The following is an 18,386-nucleotide window of genomic DNA, read 5'->3' as shown; positions in this document are numbered from 1 at the left end:
ATAGTGAGCCTCTTTGTCAACTCGCCTGGTTCTCCCTTCCCATTAGAGTGTACGAAGTACAAGTTGAAGTTAGTCGGCATTCACCCAAGCCACGAATCAATGATACCCATTCTAGTATCGCCTGTGAAAGCAATACCGTTTCGATGGAGCGGGCCGTAAATATTTAGGAAACGTAACATTTGACACCAAGGACGCACTTTCCCAGGGTATCCTTGACATGCCGGCTTCCTCATATTTGTGGTACCATTCGTGTGGAGAGGATCTCGGACAAGTACGAAGTAATACACTAAATTACTTCGTAGTTGTCATATTTCCGTTTGCACACACTGATCTTAAGTACGTACTTTGACGGAGGGAAATCGATCGCCAGTTCACGGGAGCCGGCCCCTTCGGCTTTGGAGGGACTTCAGGGACAGGGGGTGGTAGTGAGCATGAAGTTCTCACTAGCGTACAGGTACACCACTTGTAGATTACCATATCCAAAACCGCACTGGCGGAACTGAGCTCTTGATCTTGCTGTTGGAGTTCTCCGGAGGTTCGGGTGGTGAAAGAGAATGATTAAAAAAGATCGTGCCTATCCGGACTTAAAGCCGAGAGCCGCCGTTTGAAATATCTACTGTTCCCTCATCGACTGTTGACATTTCCGACTGGCTAAGTCCCCAAACATCATTTATCGATGACGGACTGGTCATATTGGCGAAACAGCCTGGACCGACCGTTTCGAATTTTAATTCCTGGAAAGACGTGTAATTGAATCGTGGCTGTTTCGAAACACCAGCCAGGGTCCAGGTATTATATTGTCCTCCTCGAAGGCTGGAGACGTCGACCAAGTAGATTCGTGTCACGGGTGGTGACTGATGATTCAAGAGAAGTGTTCAAGAGACAAACACTTGCGAGGGACCTCCTGTCGAGGCTTTCACGGCCAGAGACAGGATGTCTCTCGTTCATTTATCAACCCTCACACATGGTTAGTGCCAATGATCCTTCGAAGTTCTGCCAGATTGTAATTGTCCGTATCATTGAAGAAGGTCCGATTGATCAACAGCATTACTCGTGTCAACCCAAATGGAATTGAAGGGAGGCTCGCAGACCGGCTTCCGTCTTTCCAAGTTTTTCAAGTCAGTAGCTTCTCGTAGGTATCAATTGCATTGCAAACATCAATGCCCGGCTGTATCCCAGAGGAACTGATATATTATTGATCACCAACTTGAACGGGAAGGTTCGGGTTGAGAATCCCGTCTAAATGATGGGCTGGACGACTGTCTGCATGGTACCAAAATTAGGCGACAGGAAGATCTCTCTATCCCTACACTATTATATCAAATCTGGCATTTGTTTGGGGCGATGTCCGGATGTCAAGCTCCTGCATGTCTTAAATCTGTCTAAAGAGCTGCTCAAAGCCGTCATGATGGTCTCCGACTAACCTCGATATCACAGCTTCCCACCTAACAAACGGAGGGAGGGTATGGGCAGTAATGATAATGGAATTGATTGATTTGTGATTTCATCGTTGGTTCCACGTGAACCATGCGGCTTGCAGTCCTTGGAAAAAAGTACTTCGAAGGAGCCTTGACTTGTCACTGGGGTCAGTGATTGAGGCCCTCGTACCTTTGGACAAAGGGTGCTTGCGAAGTACGAATGTACCTCCAAGTACCTCCTTAGGGTGGGGAAGGACCCGGCCTTGGTTCTCTTTCGAGAGGATCGACCGGTCCTTCCAATTCATGCCAGGCTACCCCATAATACCCCTCCCTTCGATGTTCCACATCAGAAACTCCAGAGAGCACTGACCTAGAAACGTCATTCAATTCCTCTCCGGAATTTGGACTTGCGTTCCTGTCGCTTTTCTTCGAGAAGTAGCCATAGAGGGAGGGTCGCTTTCAAGCTATATAGGTACCCTCGATCATCCCATCTACTCCGTAGGATTGCAATGTACACTACAACATGCATTGATCCGATCTTCTCTTATAATCAGTGTGAGGGGAGATCGGACAGATCCTAGGAAACTGGGGGTGTATCTTTCCTTGCTTTCTACTCAACAGTAGCTTCGATATCTGGTGCCTCCCAAGATTTGATCCCACCTGTTTTAGGCGATCCGTGGATTGGAATCGCGTTTCGTTTGGTGAGCTGACAGCTCTAATGGATGCACCGCTTTTATTGATTGTGCAAGACCTCGCTTTCGTGGAAGACCGAGGTCGTGATCAGGAGGTTACATGGGGCTCTAAGATACAGACTGGCCAGGCCACACCTCTTCTCTGGTTCCAATCCAATACAATCCTGCTACCTCGATAGATCTGCCCCTACACCCCTACACCCACTGTAAGTGCCTCTCGCAGCTTCCTAGCCACCAGCTCAACTTCGACGAGACACATGCAAGTACAGCTGATGCTGCAACGAGCCGCGGGGACTACGACTTCTCACACACCAATCTCCCACCACTGGTACCTGAGATGTTGGGTGTCGTGCATTTGATCAGCGATGTACCGAGTACTGAGGCACCTACGACAGAGACTATGAAGTACGAAGTATATTGTACACCTGGGAGAGGACCGCCAAAGATACTTCGTACTTAGACCTGTGCACTTTTGGTTCGGCTTCTCGTCCAAACCACCTTCATTGTCCGCAAGAGGCAGCACAGGGCTGGGACCCACCACGAGCTTTGACACGCTGAACTCAAGGGAAAATACAGTGCGAGATCCCAACTGATTCTGAGCTTCTCGCGTCTCGTGGGTAGCTCTTCCGCGCATCGCAACAATGGGGTGTGTTGGGGCTTAGAAAGTAAGAGCTAAGACGTCACCTGGTCCAATTCAAGAAAGGCTATTATATATGGAAGCCTCGTGCTATTAAGTGCTCCTCACTCTCAATATTTGTCAACGTAACATGAGCCGAGAACGATTGAGAACGGATGATTCCCGCGAAGCCAAGAAGAAGCATTGTATCGCCAAACAGGCGCATACCGAGCGATCCGTTGAATATGAATTGAAGTGCTCCGTGGTAGGAATTCATAAGGTGCGAGTGGAGCCTTGAGAAAACCTTGCTCACTTAGGAGGTGGGTCTAGAGTAAGACACAACTTCTGAGTATTCCCGTACGGCGTACGAAGTACAGTATTGGTTTCGCAAGGACCGGAATACGGTGCGGTACGGTACAATATGTAGAATATGTCTTATGGTACTTGATACGGATTAAGTTCGATATCAGTGTGCCACTTCATTCTGTCTGGTGTATGACAAGGCTTGGAGGTTAAGTGAAGCGGAGTGTTGAACTTGGTGGTGCTGCTTGGGGATTCGTGAGATCAACGAGAGATGCTCATTGAATGAGGTACACAAGACTGGTGTTCAACACTGCCGAGTCTCTTCGCCTATTGCGGTGGGTTGTGAGTTCCCCCAAAGAATGCGGGATATCGTCGTAGTTGTCCAGGATGCCCATAGGAACTGATACGTGGTGTACGAGTACGAAGCAATAGCAGGAGCGCAGCCCTGGCTCGTTCGCACTTTCTATGACTCCGCGCTCCCTCATCGCTCCTGTCGTTTCAATGTTTCGTTTGTTTCGTTGGTGCTACTTCGTACTTCGTTCGCACTTGCCAGGCTAGTGTACTTCTCCGAGGTACCCAGCACTACTGTCAAGTTAGTGGGGCACACCCATGCACTTTGCCTCGATCGATTCCTGCTCAGCTCTTTGACTTCTTAGCCTACTTTCCTTTTTTCTCTGGCCTTCGCATCCTTCCCTCTTTCCTTCCGTTTTCCATTACCTCACCCGCTCCACCATTCATCGACTTGACCAACTCGCCTCTTTTTCTTTTTCCTTTTTCTTTTTTCCCCCTTCTTCTTTTCCCTCCTCGAGCACTTGGTTGTCTTTGCTACTCCTCCTCTTCTCAGCACATAAATCCTTTTTGTCTGTGCCCGTTGAGCGTTTGTCAGTGCTGCGATTTCAAGAAGCATCTTTCGTGATCGTTTTTTTGTTGTCGTGCCACCTTCTGCTCTTCTCGGGTTCCCACTATCAAACGCCCTACAGCCGGCTCGCTTCAACACACGATTTTTTTTTCTTCCCTGATTCTGCGCTTGCCGCCCCACGACCAGCAAACACGATTTCATTTCCGAAAACCAGCCAAGTCCTTTTCGAAAGTCCTTGACTTGTTTTCGCCTTTGTTCTCTCGTCTGTCTTTCCGCAGGAACGATTTACGACTCGCAAGCTATTCGCGCTCTCCTACGTCGCCGTGTCTTCTGCTCATCGTTTGTCGCCGTCCTTTGGTCTTTCGCAAACTCCAGCCTTCGAGACGAAACACCTTTCGCATCGCATTTTAATATCATCGTCAATCCGATCTCGATAGTCACCTTACTACCATCTCGAGTCTCACTTGTCTTGCGCTTACTTGCCTCATTCAACTCCCCTACTGTCATAATCCTCGAGAGCTTTTACTCTTGAGTAGTTCGCATCAATTGATTCATCCCGGAATCCACTGTACACTGTCGCGTCTAAGGACAAGCGAAACACCATCTCTTGCTGCTTTCTTAAGGGGCGCCCAAAAGTAAGTGCTACCTAGTTCTTCGTTCTTGCTCTTTTTTTTCCTCTCTCTCTCTCTGCAACTTCTCCCCTCGTTTGTTGTTTCGTGCCATGATCAGCCCGGTGGCTCCGCATGGGACGGCAAAGCTGCCACCACCTCGGAAATATTCTTCCATCACGCAGATCATCATGTGCTTGGCCATGATGGGTATTCCCACCATTCTGTCAGGATGAGACATGCGCCTGTCGCTCTCCCTATCAATTGAGCGCTTATGGTATCTCAATTTGCGCTGGTCGATACTGTCATCCCAGTACGGAAAATTGTGTTTCTGAGGGCTGCCTGAATCTTATTCACGAAAACACCGAAATATGGCCGTAACATTCACGATGCTTTTTATGCCGATTTGCGCGACCATATCTAGAATTTACCCGCGGAAAGCCCATCTATTGATCGATGCCCCGACTTCCATTATTGGCAACTTTTCGCGATGCTCACCGATCGTTGAACGCCGGTATTCGCGGAGCTTCAATTCGGCTGTAGGAGTTTGCGGGGCACCTGGGAGCAAGTTTCACTATCAAACACGCTTGGGGAGTCTCACCAGGCTGCCTATATCACGACACCAGCTTCCTACCCCCTCGGGTGCTCCTTCCTCCAGGCGAACCTCGATGCTTGCAATCAAGCGATGCACGTGGCGCGCAGGCCAGACCCATGAGTGTGGGTGTTGGTTGCTGGTTTTCAATTGAGATCTCGTGGTGATGAGGGCAGAAGGGTCAGGGCTACTTTGAATCAAGGAGCGCTGCGCTAGAGGACTTGGCTTTTGAACCTCAATATGACTCTTGGTACCAGCGTTCCAGCCCTCGGATCTCCGTATAGTCCTTGGACCGTGATCACCAACATGCCCTTATACAATAGATTAATCTCTCTGTTTCATTCCATGAGAAGCAACTAACGGATCGGCGTCTAGGTTTGAGTTCTTACCTTGACCGTTTCGGCTCTCGTTATTGCTCTTCGTCGTCATCAGTCTTCTAGCGACCTTACTGGGAAACCAACTCGGCGTGACGGTGTCATACATCTCGGCTACTGCTTTCTCGGAGTCACGGTATCAGGCCTGGATAAACGTCTCGGTTCCGTCCGCACTATCACAGGAGTGTTTTGTTTTACTCGGCGTAAAGCGAAGGTTAGTCCACTTGCGATCCCCGAACCCAAGCTGAACCTGCAACTGGTGAATCCACATGATGAGCTAGCTGTATATGCTCGCTCTTCCATGAGCATACCCGCCAGGCCCCGCTCATCGTCAACGTTCCCCTCACCACACACACACGCACGCACGCACACTCTCTGTGCAATAAACATGCTCTCCCGACCTTGGCTAACAAAACTTCTCCAATGCTGTAGTTTTCCAATTTGACTTGCCTCGTCCTCAGCTCTTCTACTTGATTTGTTGAGCCGTTAACCTTTTTTTTCCTCATCCTCTTGACATTGATCTTGTACGTCTTCCTGAGTCCCTTCGCTCAACCCCCCCCCCCCCCCCCAAAAAAAAAAAAAAAAAAAAAAAACCATCTGGGCTTGGTTTCCGTCCTGAATGTTTTTACCTCGTCCTTTCATATTCGAGATATATTTGTCAGACCGTCCGCAAGCTAACACCTTTCTTGTGCAGTTGAAATTCGTACAAAATGAGTTTCCCTGCTACTGCCCCTGCTGCCGCCCCTGGCGGCGAGATCCAGCCTCTCGGCTCGGGCCCTAGCGAGTCCGCCAAGAATACTCTCTGGTACGTTCTTTTCTGTGACTGTCTATGATACCCTTGCCGCAACATGCATACTTACTTTTCTGCCCTATAGGATGGGTGAACTCGAACCTTGGATGGATGAGAACTTCATTAAGGGTGTGTTCCGTACCTGCTCCGACCAAACGGTCAACGTCAAGGTTATTCGCGACAAGAACTCGGGGTAAGTCCGTCTGGTAACTATGTCCCGGCCTCAATCTCATCTAATGATTTTCGCTTAGAAGTGCCGGCTACTGCTTTGTTGAGTTCCCAAACAATGAAGCCGCTACGTCTGCTCTTGCCCTTAACGGATCTGCTATCCCCAATTCGACCCGCGTCTTCAAGTTGAACTGGGCTTCCGGTGGCGGACTAGTCGATCGTCGGTAAGTTGTGTTGACCTCATCTTGGAGGCGTGTGCTTTTTGCCTAACATGTTCTATTTAGCGATGACCGTGGTCCCGAGTACTCCATCTTCGTCGGAGACCTTGGCCCTGAGGTCAACGAGTATGTCTTGGTCGCACTCTTTCAAGCTAGATTCCCCAGCTGCAAGTCGGCCAAGATTATGACAGACGCTGTGTCTGGCCAAAGCCGAGGATACGGTTTCGTTCGATTCTCCGACGAAACTGACCAGCAGCGAGCTCTGGTTGAGATGCAGGGTGTCTACTGCGGCAGCCGCCCCATGCGTATCTCTACTGCCACACCCAAGAACCGGTAAGTTTCGAGTATAACCATCCGCGATGCCCTCCCACTGACTTCACCTGATGGCCATGCTAACGATTTTTCTAGATCCCACGGCTTCCCCGGTCACCATGCTCCCCCTTCAATGATGAACAACGTTCCTCAACAGCACATGTGGCCTGGTCCCTTCGCCCCTCCCTATGGCGGTGGCGGCGCATTCAACCCTGCTACTCAGATGAACCAATTCACCGACCCCAACAACACCACTGTCTTCGTTGGCGGACTTTCGGGCTACGTGACCGAGGACGAACTCCGATCCTTCTTCCAGGGCTTCGGTGAGATTACTTATGTCAAGATTCCTCCTGGCAAAGGCTGCGGTTTCGTCCAGTTCGTCCACCGCCATGCTGCTGAGATGGCCATCAACCAGATGCAGGGCTACCCCATTGGTAACTCTCGTGTCCGCCTCAGCTGGGGTCGATCCCAGAACAACTCGGGTGTCGGAACTCCCTACCGCCCTGCCCCCCCGCCTCCTCACTACATGGGAATGGGACCGAACCATGGCCCCTATGGCGGCCACCAGTTCGGCGGTCCTGGCATGAGCCCTCAGGGACCCCAGGGACCCCAGGGTCCTCCCCAAGGTCCTCCTGGACCCCTTCAGGGTCCTCCCGTCCCTCCCGGCCCCCCGGGTCCGCAGGTACGTCTGCCCTAGAAGTTTTCCTGGGGCTTGCGTTGAGTTGGGCGTTAGGCTAACCTGGTCTGCTACAGTAATCGATTGATCCTCTCTACGTGGACATGAACTCGACTTTTTTTTTTCTTCTTTTCAGGCCGCGTCCAGTTTTGAAATGAGGAATGCAACGGAAATGTCCTGATAACGAACGAGGAAAGAAAAGTCAAATTCGAGTATGAAATGGCATGGATTGTTTTCCTTTCCTTTTCCTTTCGTTTTATTTTCCCCATTGCGTGGTTTTCTCCGGGTTCAGGGAGGTGGTCGGTGTTCGTGAGGCTGGATTTACACTTGGGGTCCAGTTGAAATTAAAATGTTCCAACATGGAAGCTTCTTTTTAACTCTCTCATCATCATGGACACTATGGATTTGTCTTGATACCAGCCTGCATGCCGAAGTTGGCGCAAGCAAGTTTCCATTCTCCTCGAATATTACTTTCCTTTTTTTTCTCTCCTTTTTCTTTTGTTTGTCCTAAATCATGATGTCTCTTTTGACTGTTTACTCAATGTGCCTTTGAGCCGGTGATGTCCTAACTCTGTGATGATTCCGTGATTTAATATGTTGTTTTTACATATGTACGTGAAGCCTTCTGACACTATTGCAGGAGTTCATGTTGATGGTGGTCAGTTCATGAATCCAACCCAACTAAGTTGGGTATCATAGCCCAAGTCTGGCCGGATGGTCCTTCTCACATCTCTCATGCCCACCAAGGGCAGGTTAGCACACGATAGCCATCCAGCCGTCGAACCGTTGCTATTTTCCTCTGGTGGCCACATTGCAGCACTCGCCTGTTTGTTTGTTCCCCCTCATTCTACCATGGAGAAGAAGGACTCTAGTTCTTGACCTCTACTCGAACCGTAGACCAAACCAACCCGGATCGAGCTCGTCTAGAGTGTCGCTCCGCATCAAGGTTAGCTGTTTCAGCAAACCGTAACAACAAGCACGTACAGGTTTGACCCTAGCCGTCAATATCAAGTACGGGGGAATGAGGAATGCTTTAAACTGACACGTCAATTCTCGATGGAACTTAGTAGATAGACTCGTCGCGCCCTTCGATCCATTTCTACCTCTATTGACTCGTTACGAAGCTGGAAGCAAGTTCCGAGTGACAGGATGGAGCAAATTATCTGGTTTCTCTGCTTTCTGCTTATGGCGACTCTGTTCACCATCTTGGCTGACATTTACTGCACCATTTCGACGGTACGTTCCCATCCATCCTGGGGATGTCTACAAGATTTATAGTCTCCTTCCCCCACTTCCACCTTCTTCATTTATCCCTTTCTGTACAGTTTCTATATTGGAAGAGAAGTCTAGCTAACATAGGGAAATGGTCATGGCCTTGGCGTCGTAGCGACGAGAGACCCACGTCTACTCGATCAAAGCGGAGAGTCGATTCGGAACTACATGGATTCACATCAAATGCCAATGCCACCTCGACGGCAAGACCGAAGCTCTCCACACTCGGTACGTTGTCCGACAGGACCGTCTCTCGGCTTGGGTTTATGATGAGGAGAATGGCACCTACGTCGAGATGCCCAACGTTCATGGCTGAGTGGGGAGATTGACTGACTGCCTTTGGGTGGTTATATATGTGACGTACGATGGAAGGCCATGAAGGTTTTGGAGGAACTAGGGTCCTGTTAAATGATGGGGAGTTCTGGAGTCTGGTTCGATTCATTTCATGAGGCCATGGACGTTACGTCAACTGTCGTATAGTTAAAGGAACAATTCAACATTCTCAACTGGTGCCTTCTGGGTGATTTGGCTTTGTGCTTGAGATTTGCAAAGATTGGTGATTTCGTCGCATCTTTGAGGATGCTCAGCACATCTCTCGACTACATACCCACTCGAGGCATCCCGAGGTATCTTGAGGTTCTCTAAGTCATCCCTCTCCAGCTTACATTTCCATTCTCCAGGCAGCCTCCTTCAGTACAACGTCGTGCACATGATAGAACCCTGTCCACCCCTATAACAGAGGCCATGAATGAGGTAGGGGACGAAGCTATCTCGAAGAATACCTCGGACGACCTGCGTAATTAATCCTGTTGATATTAAGAGGACCTGGCTCCTCGTTTGGGCTCCTTCAACCCCGCAGTTTTCCTTTTATATCCCTAATATCTTGTTAATCTTTTCGTCAGCAATACTTGAATCGACCTACATACCTTCGTTCTGGGGCTGGCTCTGGTGAGATAGGAGTACTTCTCTCATTGGAAGTCGAGTCAAGGGTCGGCATCAGTGCCTTGGCAACGGTTTGAGGAGTGTTCGCCTCTCTCGATTTGAAGTCGAGGCAAGGAATGGTTGAAGATCGCAAATGATGATGGAGGGCCTGCTTAGAAAGCTTGAGTGCTTCTTTCGATGGAAGTCGAGGAAAGCTGGGAAAAGAAGAAGGAGAGAAGAGGATGGTCTGTCTGGTCTATCTGGTCTGTAGCTCAACAATAGTAGACATACTTGATGCTAACCCCCACCCCACCCTCCCCTTCCTGTCCTATGTCTATCAGGGACTCCTTCTATATTGTCTGCTATGTGTAAGTTCACATGCTCACCTGCACCAGCGCTTGCGCTTTTGCATGAGGAAGACCCAACTGGATCAAGGGCGACTCCAGGGAAAGAGCTCTTCAGATGAAGGTTCAAGTGGCAGCTACAGTCTGCCTTCAATCAGCCGCTTTCTGTTTTCACTTCTGTTTTGATGACGAGACTCTGCCTCTTTGCCTTCCACACCTGAAAGAAATGAGCATTTGATTAGAAATGTCTGAACACCAACTCTCCAGCCCCTTCCAAATATTTCAAGACTAGAGGGACTGAAGACTGTCTAGCTCAGGTTGCTGCGTCGAGGAGGGATGCCATGTCTTGCTTGTATCTAGATTACCGTCAACCATCACCACCCCGTTCCATCCACTCGGTGAGTCAAGCTCGACAAGGTATAAAATACAAGATACAAGATACAAAAATACAAAAAGAAAATAAAATGCGGGGGAGGGGCAACCCACAACCGGACAAAACCTAGCAATAGCAGCAGCCCACATCCTCAAGTCCGACATCGGGCCAGTCGCATTTCTCGGATTTCACACCACAACCATGCGATGTCAGAGAGAGGGAGCGTACAAGTCGTTTTAAAATACACAATTAAATATTGAAAATAAGAATAAATAATAACGGGAATAAGCTGACCCAAGCCATTGGTCACCCTTTCTCCAACTATTAGGGACACTCAGGCGAGATAAGCTGAAGCTAAAGCTTTCTGTTGGTTCCCGTTGTGCCTTCGGGTCCGTCTGATACTCGCCTGCTCCCAAGCTGAAGTCCGAACTTGAACTTTCTCCACCCTCGAGCTCGACCTTGACTCAACGCGGAACCTAACCCCGACATCTCAATTCTCCTCCTCCTCCTCCTTTCTCTCTGTCCAATATAACCTACCTCTTCCTCTCCGTTTCCCATCATCTCCTCTGAAGCGTTGAGACATAACCCTCCTCGAAAATGGCCGCTTTCCCTCCTCCTGCTACTACCAGCATCGACTGGGCCAATGTTGGCTTCAAGATCCGTGAAGGTAAACGCTAACCCAAGTCCCAACCCCATTCGCCTCTCCCTTCTCCCAACCCAACCAACTCAGGAAACCCTCGTCTCATTAACCACTCCCTTCAACAGTCAACGGCCACATCGAATCCCACTGGTCCAAGAAAACTGGTCAATGGACGCCCCCCAAATTCGTCCGCGACCCCTTCATCCGCATCCATGGCATGTCCCCGGCCCTCAACTACGGCCAACAAGCCTACGAGGGTCTCAAAGCCTTCCGGACCCCCGGCGACGCCGCCATCCAAATCTTCCGCCCCAATCGTAACGCCCTGCGCATGCAGCACTCCGCCGCTGTGGCCTCCATGCCCGCCGTCCCCGAAGACCTATTCGTGGCCGCCTGCCGAGCCGCCGTGGCCCTCAACGCAGAGTTCGTCCCGCCCCATGAGACCGGCGCCGCTATGTATGTTCGTCCTCAAATTTACGGCTCGAGTGCCCAGCTGGGTCTGAACCCTCCTGATGAGTACATGTTCTTGGTCTATGTCGTGCCGACGGGCGTTTACCATGGCGTTCATCCCGTCAAGTGTTTGATCTTGGATGAGTTTGATAGGGCTGCGCCGAATGGAACGGGTAATGCAAAGGTTGGCGGTAACTATGCGCCTGTGTTGAGGTGGACTGACAAGGCGAGGGATGAGGGGTATAATATTACCTTACACTTGGATAGTGCCAAGCATGATGAGGTAGATGAGTTTAGCACAAGCGGCTTCGTTGGCGCTCTGGTAGATGGCGACAAGGTCACGATTGTTGTGCCGGACTCCAAGGCTGTTATTGATAGTGTTACGAGCGATAGCGTGCAGCAGATTGCTCGTAGCTTGGGCTGGAACGTGGAGAAGCGAGCGGTAAGTACACTTCCAACGCATCTCACATCCCAGGATAATATTCTAATAAGCCCCTTCGCTGGCGCTCTACACAGATCAAGTACGCCGAACTCCCCTCTTTCTCCGAAGTCATGGCCGCCGGAACCGCCGCCGGCCTCGTTCCCATCCGCTCTATCACCCGCAACATTTCCGCTTCTCAACCCCTCTCCCTCGCCTCCACCGTCAAGAGCCACGAGCGTCTTTCCCTTGGCGACAACACCGAGACCGTCACTTACATCCCCGACAGCCAGGAAGATGCCGGACCTATTTGCTTGAAGCTTTTGGGCCAGCTTAAGGGTATTCAGGTTGGCAAAGTCGAGGATAAGTTTGGGTGGTGTTTCGAGGTTAGGGAGGCGGATGGTAACGTCGAGAAGGAGTAAGAAAAAGAAACGATGGAAAAGGGAAGAGTGGAGAAAATGGTGAGAGGAGGGTTTGGATGTATATAGACTAGGGTTTTCTGTGTCATTTTTCTTTTAGGATATCTCTGTGCTAGAGACAAAAGGTACATGAAAAAGAATCAAGAAGATATACGCCATCAGCAGCAGTTGGTTATTTTGGAACCGAGGACTTTGGTCATTTTCGTTTCAATTGTAGCTATCTAGTATAAAGTATAATCATGCTTGTTGTTCATCCATATCTCAAGCCCATCAAACGGATACCAAGAAACGCCAAAACTGGGAAACTAGTAAGACTCTTATACAAGCTCATCTAAGGAAATCAAAAGAAAGGAAAGTATCCGCCCGTCCCACAGCGCATCAATCAAAGCCCCATTCATCGTCCTAAAATGTTAAGCCTATGCCTGGTGCTTTCGCGCTTAGACTCATGCCTCGAAGGCGAGTGCCCCTGGTACGAAGATCGAGGCGTATCGGGGTATCTGTCGTCGTCGTCGGCCTTGGGGGGCCTAGGAGGCGGGGGAGGTGCCGAGACGGGAGCCTGAGGAGCGGCATTGTGGTCTCCGGAGGTGGAGTAGTAGTTCTGGGCCCACTCGGAGGACATGCGTTGGGAATCAGCACGGGAGAGGTTCTGTCCCCTTGTCTGGATGGGAGGCTGCTGCTGCTGCTGTGACTGCTGGGACGGCGGTCTCTGCTGTTGCTGTTGTTGTTGCTGATACTGTTGCGCCTGGGGCTGTTGCTGCTGCTGCTGAGAATAGTTCCCATTCACCTGCCTCGAATCAAGCGCATACCCCCTCGGCTCCCTCTGCAACGGCACACTCTCCTGCGTCTTCGCCCTCTGATACGCCGCCGCCGCCGCAGCCACAGCCGCCGACGACGTATTAGAATACCTCCTCGTATCCTCCTCATCTTCGGACTCCTGGCCCTCATCCTCTAGATTCCCGTCGAACCCGCGGAGCTCGCTGCGCATGGCAAGGCTGGCGCAGAGGCTCTTGGCCTCCTCGATGGCCTTCTTCTGCTCCTTGAGGGCGAGGCGCCGGTCGCGCGTCAGCTTGTCCTCGGCGGCTATGCCTTCTACTACCTGGTTTTCCATCTTGAGGATTTGGAGGGGGTTGAAGAGGCGGAGCATGCCGAGGAGGAGGTGGCGTTCGACGACTTGGGTGATGACGTTGCGGATGAAGATGCGGGCGGTGAGCTGTGAATTATGTTAGTCTATACAGATAATAAAAGAAGGTTGTTGGATATGGAAGAAGTCAACTTACATCGTAGTAGATCAACATCTTTTCGAGAACTTCCTCAGCCTCTGTGTACGTGGAGCCATTCTCAGCAGCCTTGACACGCCAAGCGCGAAGCCTCTCCTCATACTCTGGATCAAAAGGCTGCACCTCAAGCTCCATATCATCAATAAGCCTCGCAAGCTCCTTATCCGCAAACTGCACTAGCTCGCTCATATTCGGTTCTAAGAAGTGTGCGCGCAGGGGATCCCGCATGCGCATCGGCCACACGTACTCGATCACCTCAGCGAGGAACTCGTTGCAGATGACGCCGACGTTATCCCTGTACTCCTGCGCAAGAACGGGCCAATTCTCCGAGTAATCCTGGAACAGGATGTATGGAGCGCGGGGGTTCGAGTCCATGGGCAACTCGGTACCCCGGATCTGCCTCAGCAGCGGCTCGACCTCGCGCTTAGTGAAGTCCGCCTTGGAGCGGTTTCCCATCATGCCGCTGGGTAGGATAGGTTGCTCGGTCTCAGAGAAGCCGACCTTCCTTCCGGAATCCCTGAAGCGTTTCGAAAAGCGCTCACTCTCCTCGCGGACACGAGCGCGGAGCTTCTGACCCGGCGTCCCTTTGCGCGTGGCGGCCTTGGGGAAGAACTTTTCTCCCGGCGGGTTCTTGTAGTTGCCGTTGACGGAGGCCGTGACGAGGTTGTTGCAGGCGGAGAACAGCTCGCCCATCTGGAAGCGCATCTCCTCGACCGTGTCCTTGCCGACGCCTAGGGCCTTGAGCTCGGCTTCGCAGCGCGCGTGTGCGTCTTGGATCTGTTTCCGGAGAGTGTTGACGTGCCGGCCGATGTGTCTTTGGAGTTGGATGCTGAGTTTCTCGCGCAGGGGACCGACGCCGCACATGTTGGGTGGGAGGGTGCTCCATTTCCCCGCGCTGAAGAAGGCGTCTTCACGCATCTTGCGCTGGTCGGGCGTGGGCCATTCTTCGCCGGGGCTGGGGGGTCCCGGATTTAGCAGGACGTACCAGCCGAGCTTGAAGTGGTTCTCTTTGTCTTTGTTGGTAACGAGGCCGATGAACTTGTCCTCCAGACCAATCTTCTCGGTGAGGTCGGGCTTGGTGAGCACACCGATCGTGCGGGATCCCGAGGGGTCGAACTGGCGGGCCTTCTTGAGAATAGGCGCTTGGACGTAGTCGTTGTTTCCGCCGATGACGGCAAGGATAATGGTCCGCGAGCTCTTCATGTACCTGTCAGAGAGGGCCTCGATCGTCTGGATATCGGCCTCCGACTGGTCCCGGTTGGCAACGCGGACAAGACCGGGAAGGTCGACGAGTGTAAGGAGCGGCATATCCGGACCTCTCTTATCAACGACGAGTATATCCCTGGCGGCGAACCTCCCAGGAATATTCCGCGGCGCAACGAGCTCCGCAGCATCCCGCATCATAGCATCGAAGGGCGTATTCTGGTTAACAGTGCCGCCAAACTGCTTAAGCCGCTGCTGCTCGTTATACGGCCTATTCTTATCAGGTATGATCGACACGCTGAGCATCTCGTCCTTGGCCCTCCTCATACGAATCTCCGTGGCGAATCTGGTGCAGGCGCCAGCATCGCGGGGGAACGGCGTGCCGGTGAGGGCCTCGAGCACGGAGCTCTTGCCGGCCGACTGGTCGCCAACGACGACGATCTGGGGGAGCTTGACATTGTCGAGCTGTGCGAACTGGAGCTTGTCGACGAGGTCGAGGAGCCCGCGCTGCTCGTCGGCGAGCCCTGTTGTGTTGAGTGCGGAATCGAGTGTTTGTCTCATGATGTTTGTCTCTTGGGGTCTGACAAACAGAAATCCCATAACCTATAGGTTACGAGAGAGAGAGAAAGGGAGATATGAAGAGAGAGGAAAGGTGATGGAACTTTTATATATTCCCTGTTTTGCTAAGTAACGTAAGAAACTAAATGGGAACAAAGCCTGGTGTGTCCGTCTTTGTATTTATACACCTCAAGCATCCATTGATCAGCGTGACGCAACTCGCCCTTGCACCAGTTCGCTCGCCTCGCCACTGTTTGCCGGATCCGCCATAGTACAGGTACCAGCTTGGCATGCCCCCGGTGAAGTGGAGGGAGCAGGTTGCCCCAATTTGCTGGGGCGAACCACTGCGCAATTGTGCTGCCTTGCGTTCCAATATCTTCCTCCTCCTAGAAACATTTTGCTAAAATTGCACAGCCTGTCAAGCGGGGCGTTGCTCTATGGTAAGTTTTTCTTCCTGAGTCGTTGCATGGCCTTCGAAGCCATGTTTGCGCGGTGAAGGGGATCTGGGGGATTTAAGGTTCTCGGCTGCCTCAAGAAAGTGACGTGTGGGCGTTACGTATGATGCATGTTGGTTTGGCGTATCTCTTCGCGTTCTCCGTCTTGGGGATGCATACGCTTTTCCCCGAAAGTCTTGGCAAAGATTGACTCTGAGGGAACCAGACCGGAAATGTGGACACCTGAGGCTATTTGAGTGCTGCGCCACAGTGTCCCGCCACACCAAAATTGGAAGAATCACATGCAAGAAAGTTCAAATGGGATGGTTGATTATGTAAAATTATACATTCGCATTCCAGTCCAAGTCTGGATTGCTTCATTGCTTCGTGTTGGAGGACTTGACTTGACCAGCTCGGAATCCGAACCGCGATGGATACCCCTGGGCATCAAGTCGAAAAAAAAAATACAGCAACAAAGTGACCCCGGTATCAGGCTACCGATGCCTCTCGAGCTCTACCGCGTGAGCTTTAGACAGAAGCTGCAGACAACCTCACAACCACGCATGACTATTCAGCCCATGAGCTGGGACAGGCAGACTCGCTGACTAGGAGTGATACCACATCGAAACATTCCCATGGATTTGCAAGACGACTCCTCTGGAGTTGACCCAGGACCCTAGACAGCCCCGTCTCAATACCAGCCGGCGCTAGTGGTGCCGTCGTTACCCACCAGCACTATTCCGAGGTGGGGGCAGGACCCTTGTAAACAACGCCGTTGGTTCCATCATGCTGGACACCATGGACCGCGAATAGAGCCAAGCTTAGGCGGTTGTCCCCAGAAAAATCTGTTGAGCTCTATAGGGCACTGGAGCGAGGTATACTTCTGTAAGGCAGCTTTCACGCCAACCCGCAAGCCGCTCCTAGGCCCTATCGTACCCCACCAGTGGGAAGCTGGGTGGAGAGAAAACACCTCTTTCCAGTGCATTCCGCCTGTCTTGTATCGAATCATTAGCGCCTCGCCCAAGCAAAAGTGAGAGAAACAAGATCAGTGGGATGACAGCAAAGGCAAAATGCCAAACAGGTATCAGAGTAACTATGACATAAAAAAGAGATAAGATCATGCAGAGCAGTGCTCTGTCAGATAACATCTAGCGTAAAAAGGAGACTCATCATGCAAGCGTGGAATTGAAACAACAGTGCAGAAATCAAAGACAAAAACTCACCGTGTAATTTCAACTTCGCTTTCAGATGAAACAGCACACGTCACGTTTGATGACGAGTTAGCATTTCCCGCCGTGTGAGTACAGCGGAAGAATCGGTGCGCACGAGCCCCAAGGCATCATGGCATTGAGACGCGAATCCCAGGAACGCTGTCAATGTGGGTTCTGGATGAGATCGATTGAATTCGAACCGAAAAAAAAAAAGCTGAACCGTGAAAAAAACGCCCGCTAGCAGCCCAAAGAGAAAATCGTTATACATCTCGCCTTCCCTCACCTTGACCAGTGATCTGGCCAATTGCACCCAAAACGCCATCAACAACGGCCTTGACGAGTCCCTGCCTCCGGCCCTTGACATCTCCACCAATACGAGGTTCCGAGGAGCCCATGGTAGGCAGGACATTGTCGTTTGCAGACAAGCTCACGAAAAGGGAGAACGGGACGAGCCAGACGCAGATTCCGAAAAAGGACGCAATCTGTGTGAAGCTGGGAACATCGGGACGGTCATAGTAGGATGTCATGTTACGGTACGATTCCTTCTGGAGGGCAGAAAAGTGTCGGAACCAGACATAATGGTTAAGCATCACAAGACCTAGGGATGGTAGTTAGCATGGTCTGCTTCTATAAGACGGTTGGTGAATATCGAGGACATACAACAAGAGGCAATAAATAGAGGGTCCGTCAGTTGGACAAAAGGGAATCTCCTCATGTTTCCGAGGTAGATGACATGGGAGAAAATGCTCAGAAGCGTCAGGCCAAACGGCAACCTGTCCACGGCCCAAGCCAAGAATAGTAGTCCAATGACGAAATAAATTACTCGCAGGAGAAAGCGTTTTGCTAGAACGGTGTGTTCTTCGACGATTTCAGACAGGTAGTAGAGGCCAGATGCTAAACGGACCGGTGTTAGTTGATGGGCTTCTGGAGCAAACCTAACACACGCGAAGGATTTTAGTTCACTCACCAATCGCTAAAGTCAGAAAGCAGAAGCCCAGGAACGAGCCCAGGTATCCGACTAAAAGCATAATAAACATCATGATGGGCGTACTAGAGCTTGCCACAACATGAGGTGGAAAATCTCAAGCGTTGATGGACGCGCTGCGTGTGGAAAGGTGGAAACCACACGAGGTTGGTTTTGGACACCTTTGAAGTTTTGCAAATTGAAGGACAGGGGGAAAGAAGCTTCTTGTGTGGTGCGAAGCTGGAGCTCCTGACGGTTAAATTTCGCTGCAAACGAATT

The 18,386-nt window shown here is 51.1% G+C and overlaps 3 protein-coding genes and 1 pseudogene across 3 annotated transcripts; 2 read left to right on the top strand and 2 right to left on the bottom strand.

The window, feature by feature from the left end:
- Positions 1–6,172: 6,172 nt before the first annotated feature.
- On the top strand, positions 6,173–7,635 carry SAPIO_CDS0768 (annotated as a pseudogene; the record flags this gene model as incomplete).
- Positions 7,636–11,133: 3,498 nt separating this feature from the next.
- On the top strand, positions 11,134–12,463 carry SAPIO_CDS0767 (putative branched-chain-amino-acid aminotransferase TOXF; the record flags this gene model as incomplete). Its single annotated transcript, XM_016783474.1, has 3 exons — positions 11,134–11,203; positions 11,302–12,065; positions 12,140–12,463. The coding sequence occupies 3 exons, from the start codon at positions 11,134–11,136 to the stop codon at positions 12,461–12,463; spliced, it is 1,158 nt and encodes a 385-aa protein (XP_016646240.1).
- A 391-nt stretch (positions 12,464–12,854) lies between these two features.
- Positions 12,855–15,501, bottom strand: SAPIO_CDS0766 (uncharacterized protein; the record flags this gene model as incomplete). The annotated part of the gene is made up of 2 exons (XM_016783473.1): positions 12,855–13,670; positions 13,738–15,501. 2 exons carry the CDS (start codon positions 15,499–15,501, stop codon positions 12,855–12,857), a joined length of 2,580 nt encoding a protein of 859 aa, XP_016646239.1.
- Positions 15,502–17,403: 1,902 nt separating this feature from the next.
- SAPIO_CDS0765 (Duf396 domain protein) lies at positions 17,404–18,183 on the bottom strand (the record flags this gene model as incomplete). Its single annotated transcript, XM_016783472.1, has 3 exons — positions 17,404–17,741; positions 17,804–18,037; positions 18,111–18,183. The coding sequence occupies 3 exons, from the start codon at positions 18,181–18,183 to the stop codon at positions 17,404–17,406; spliced, it is 645 nt and encodes a 214-aa protein (XP_016646238.1).
- Between the last annotated feature and the right edge of the window lie 203 nt (positions 18,184–18,386).

This window comes from Scedosporium apiospermum (genome assembly GCF_000732125.1).
Source record: "Scedosporium apiospermum strain IHEM 14462 chromosome Unknown SEQ_SAPIO_0033, whole genome shotgun sequence".
Taxonomy (NCBI): domain Eukaryota; kingdom Fungi; phylum Ascomycota; class Sordariomycetes; order Microascales; family Microascaceae; genus Scedosporium; species Scedosporium apiospermum.
The sequence above is the reverse complement of the archived record's forward strand: the minus strand, read 5'-3'. Positions and strand labels throughout refer to the sequence as shown.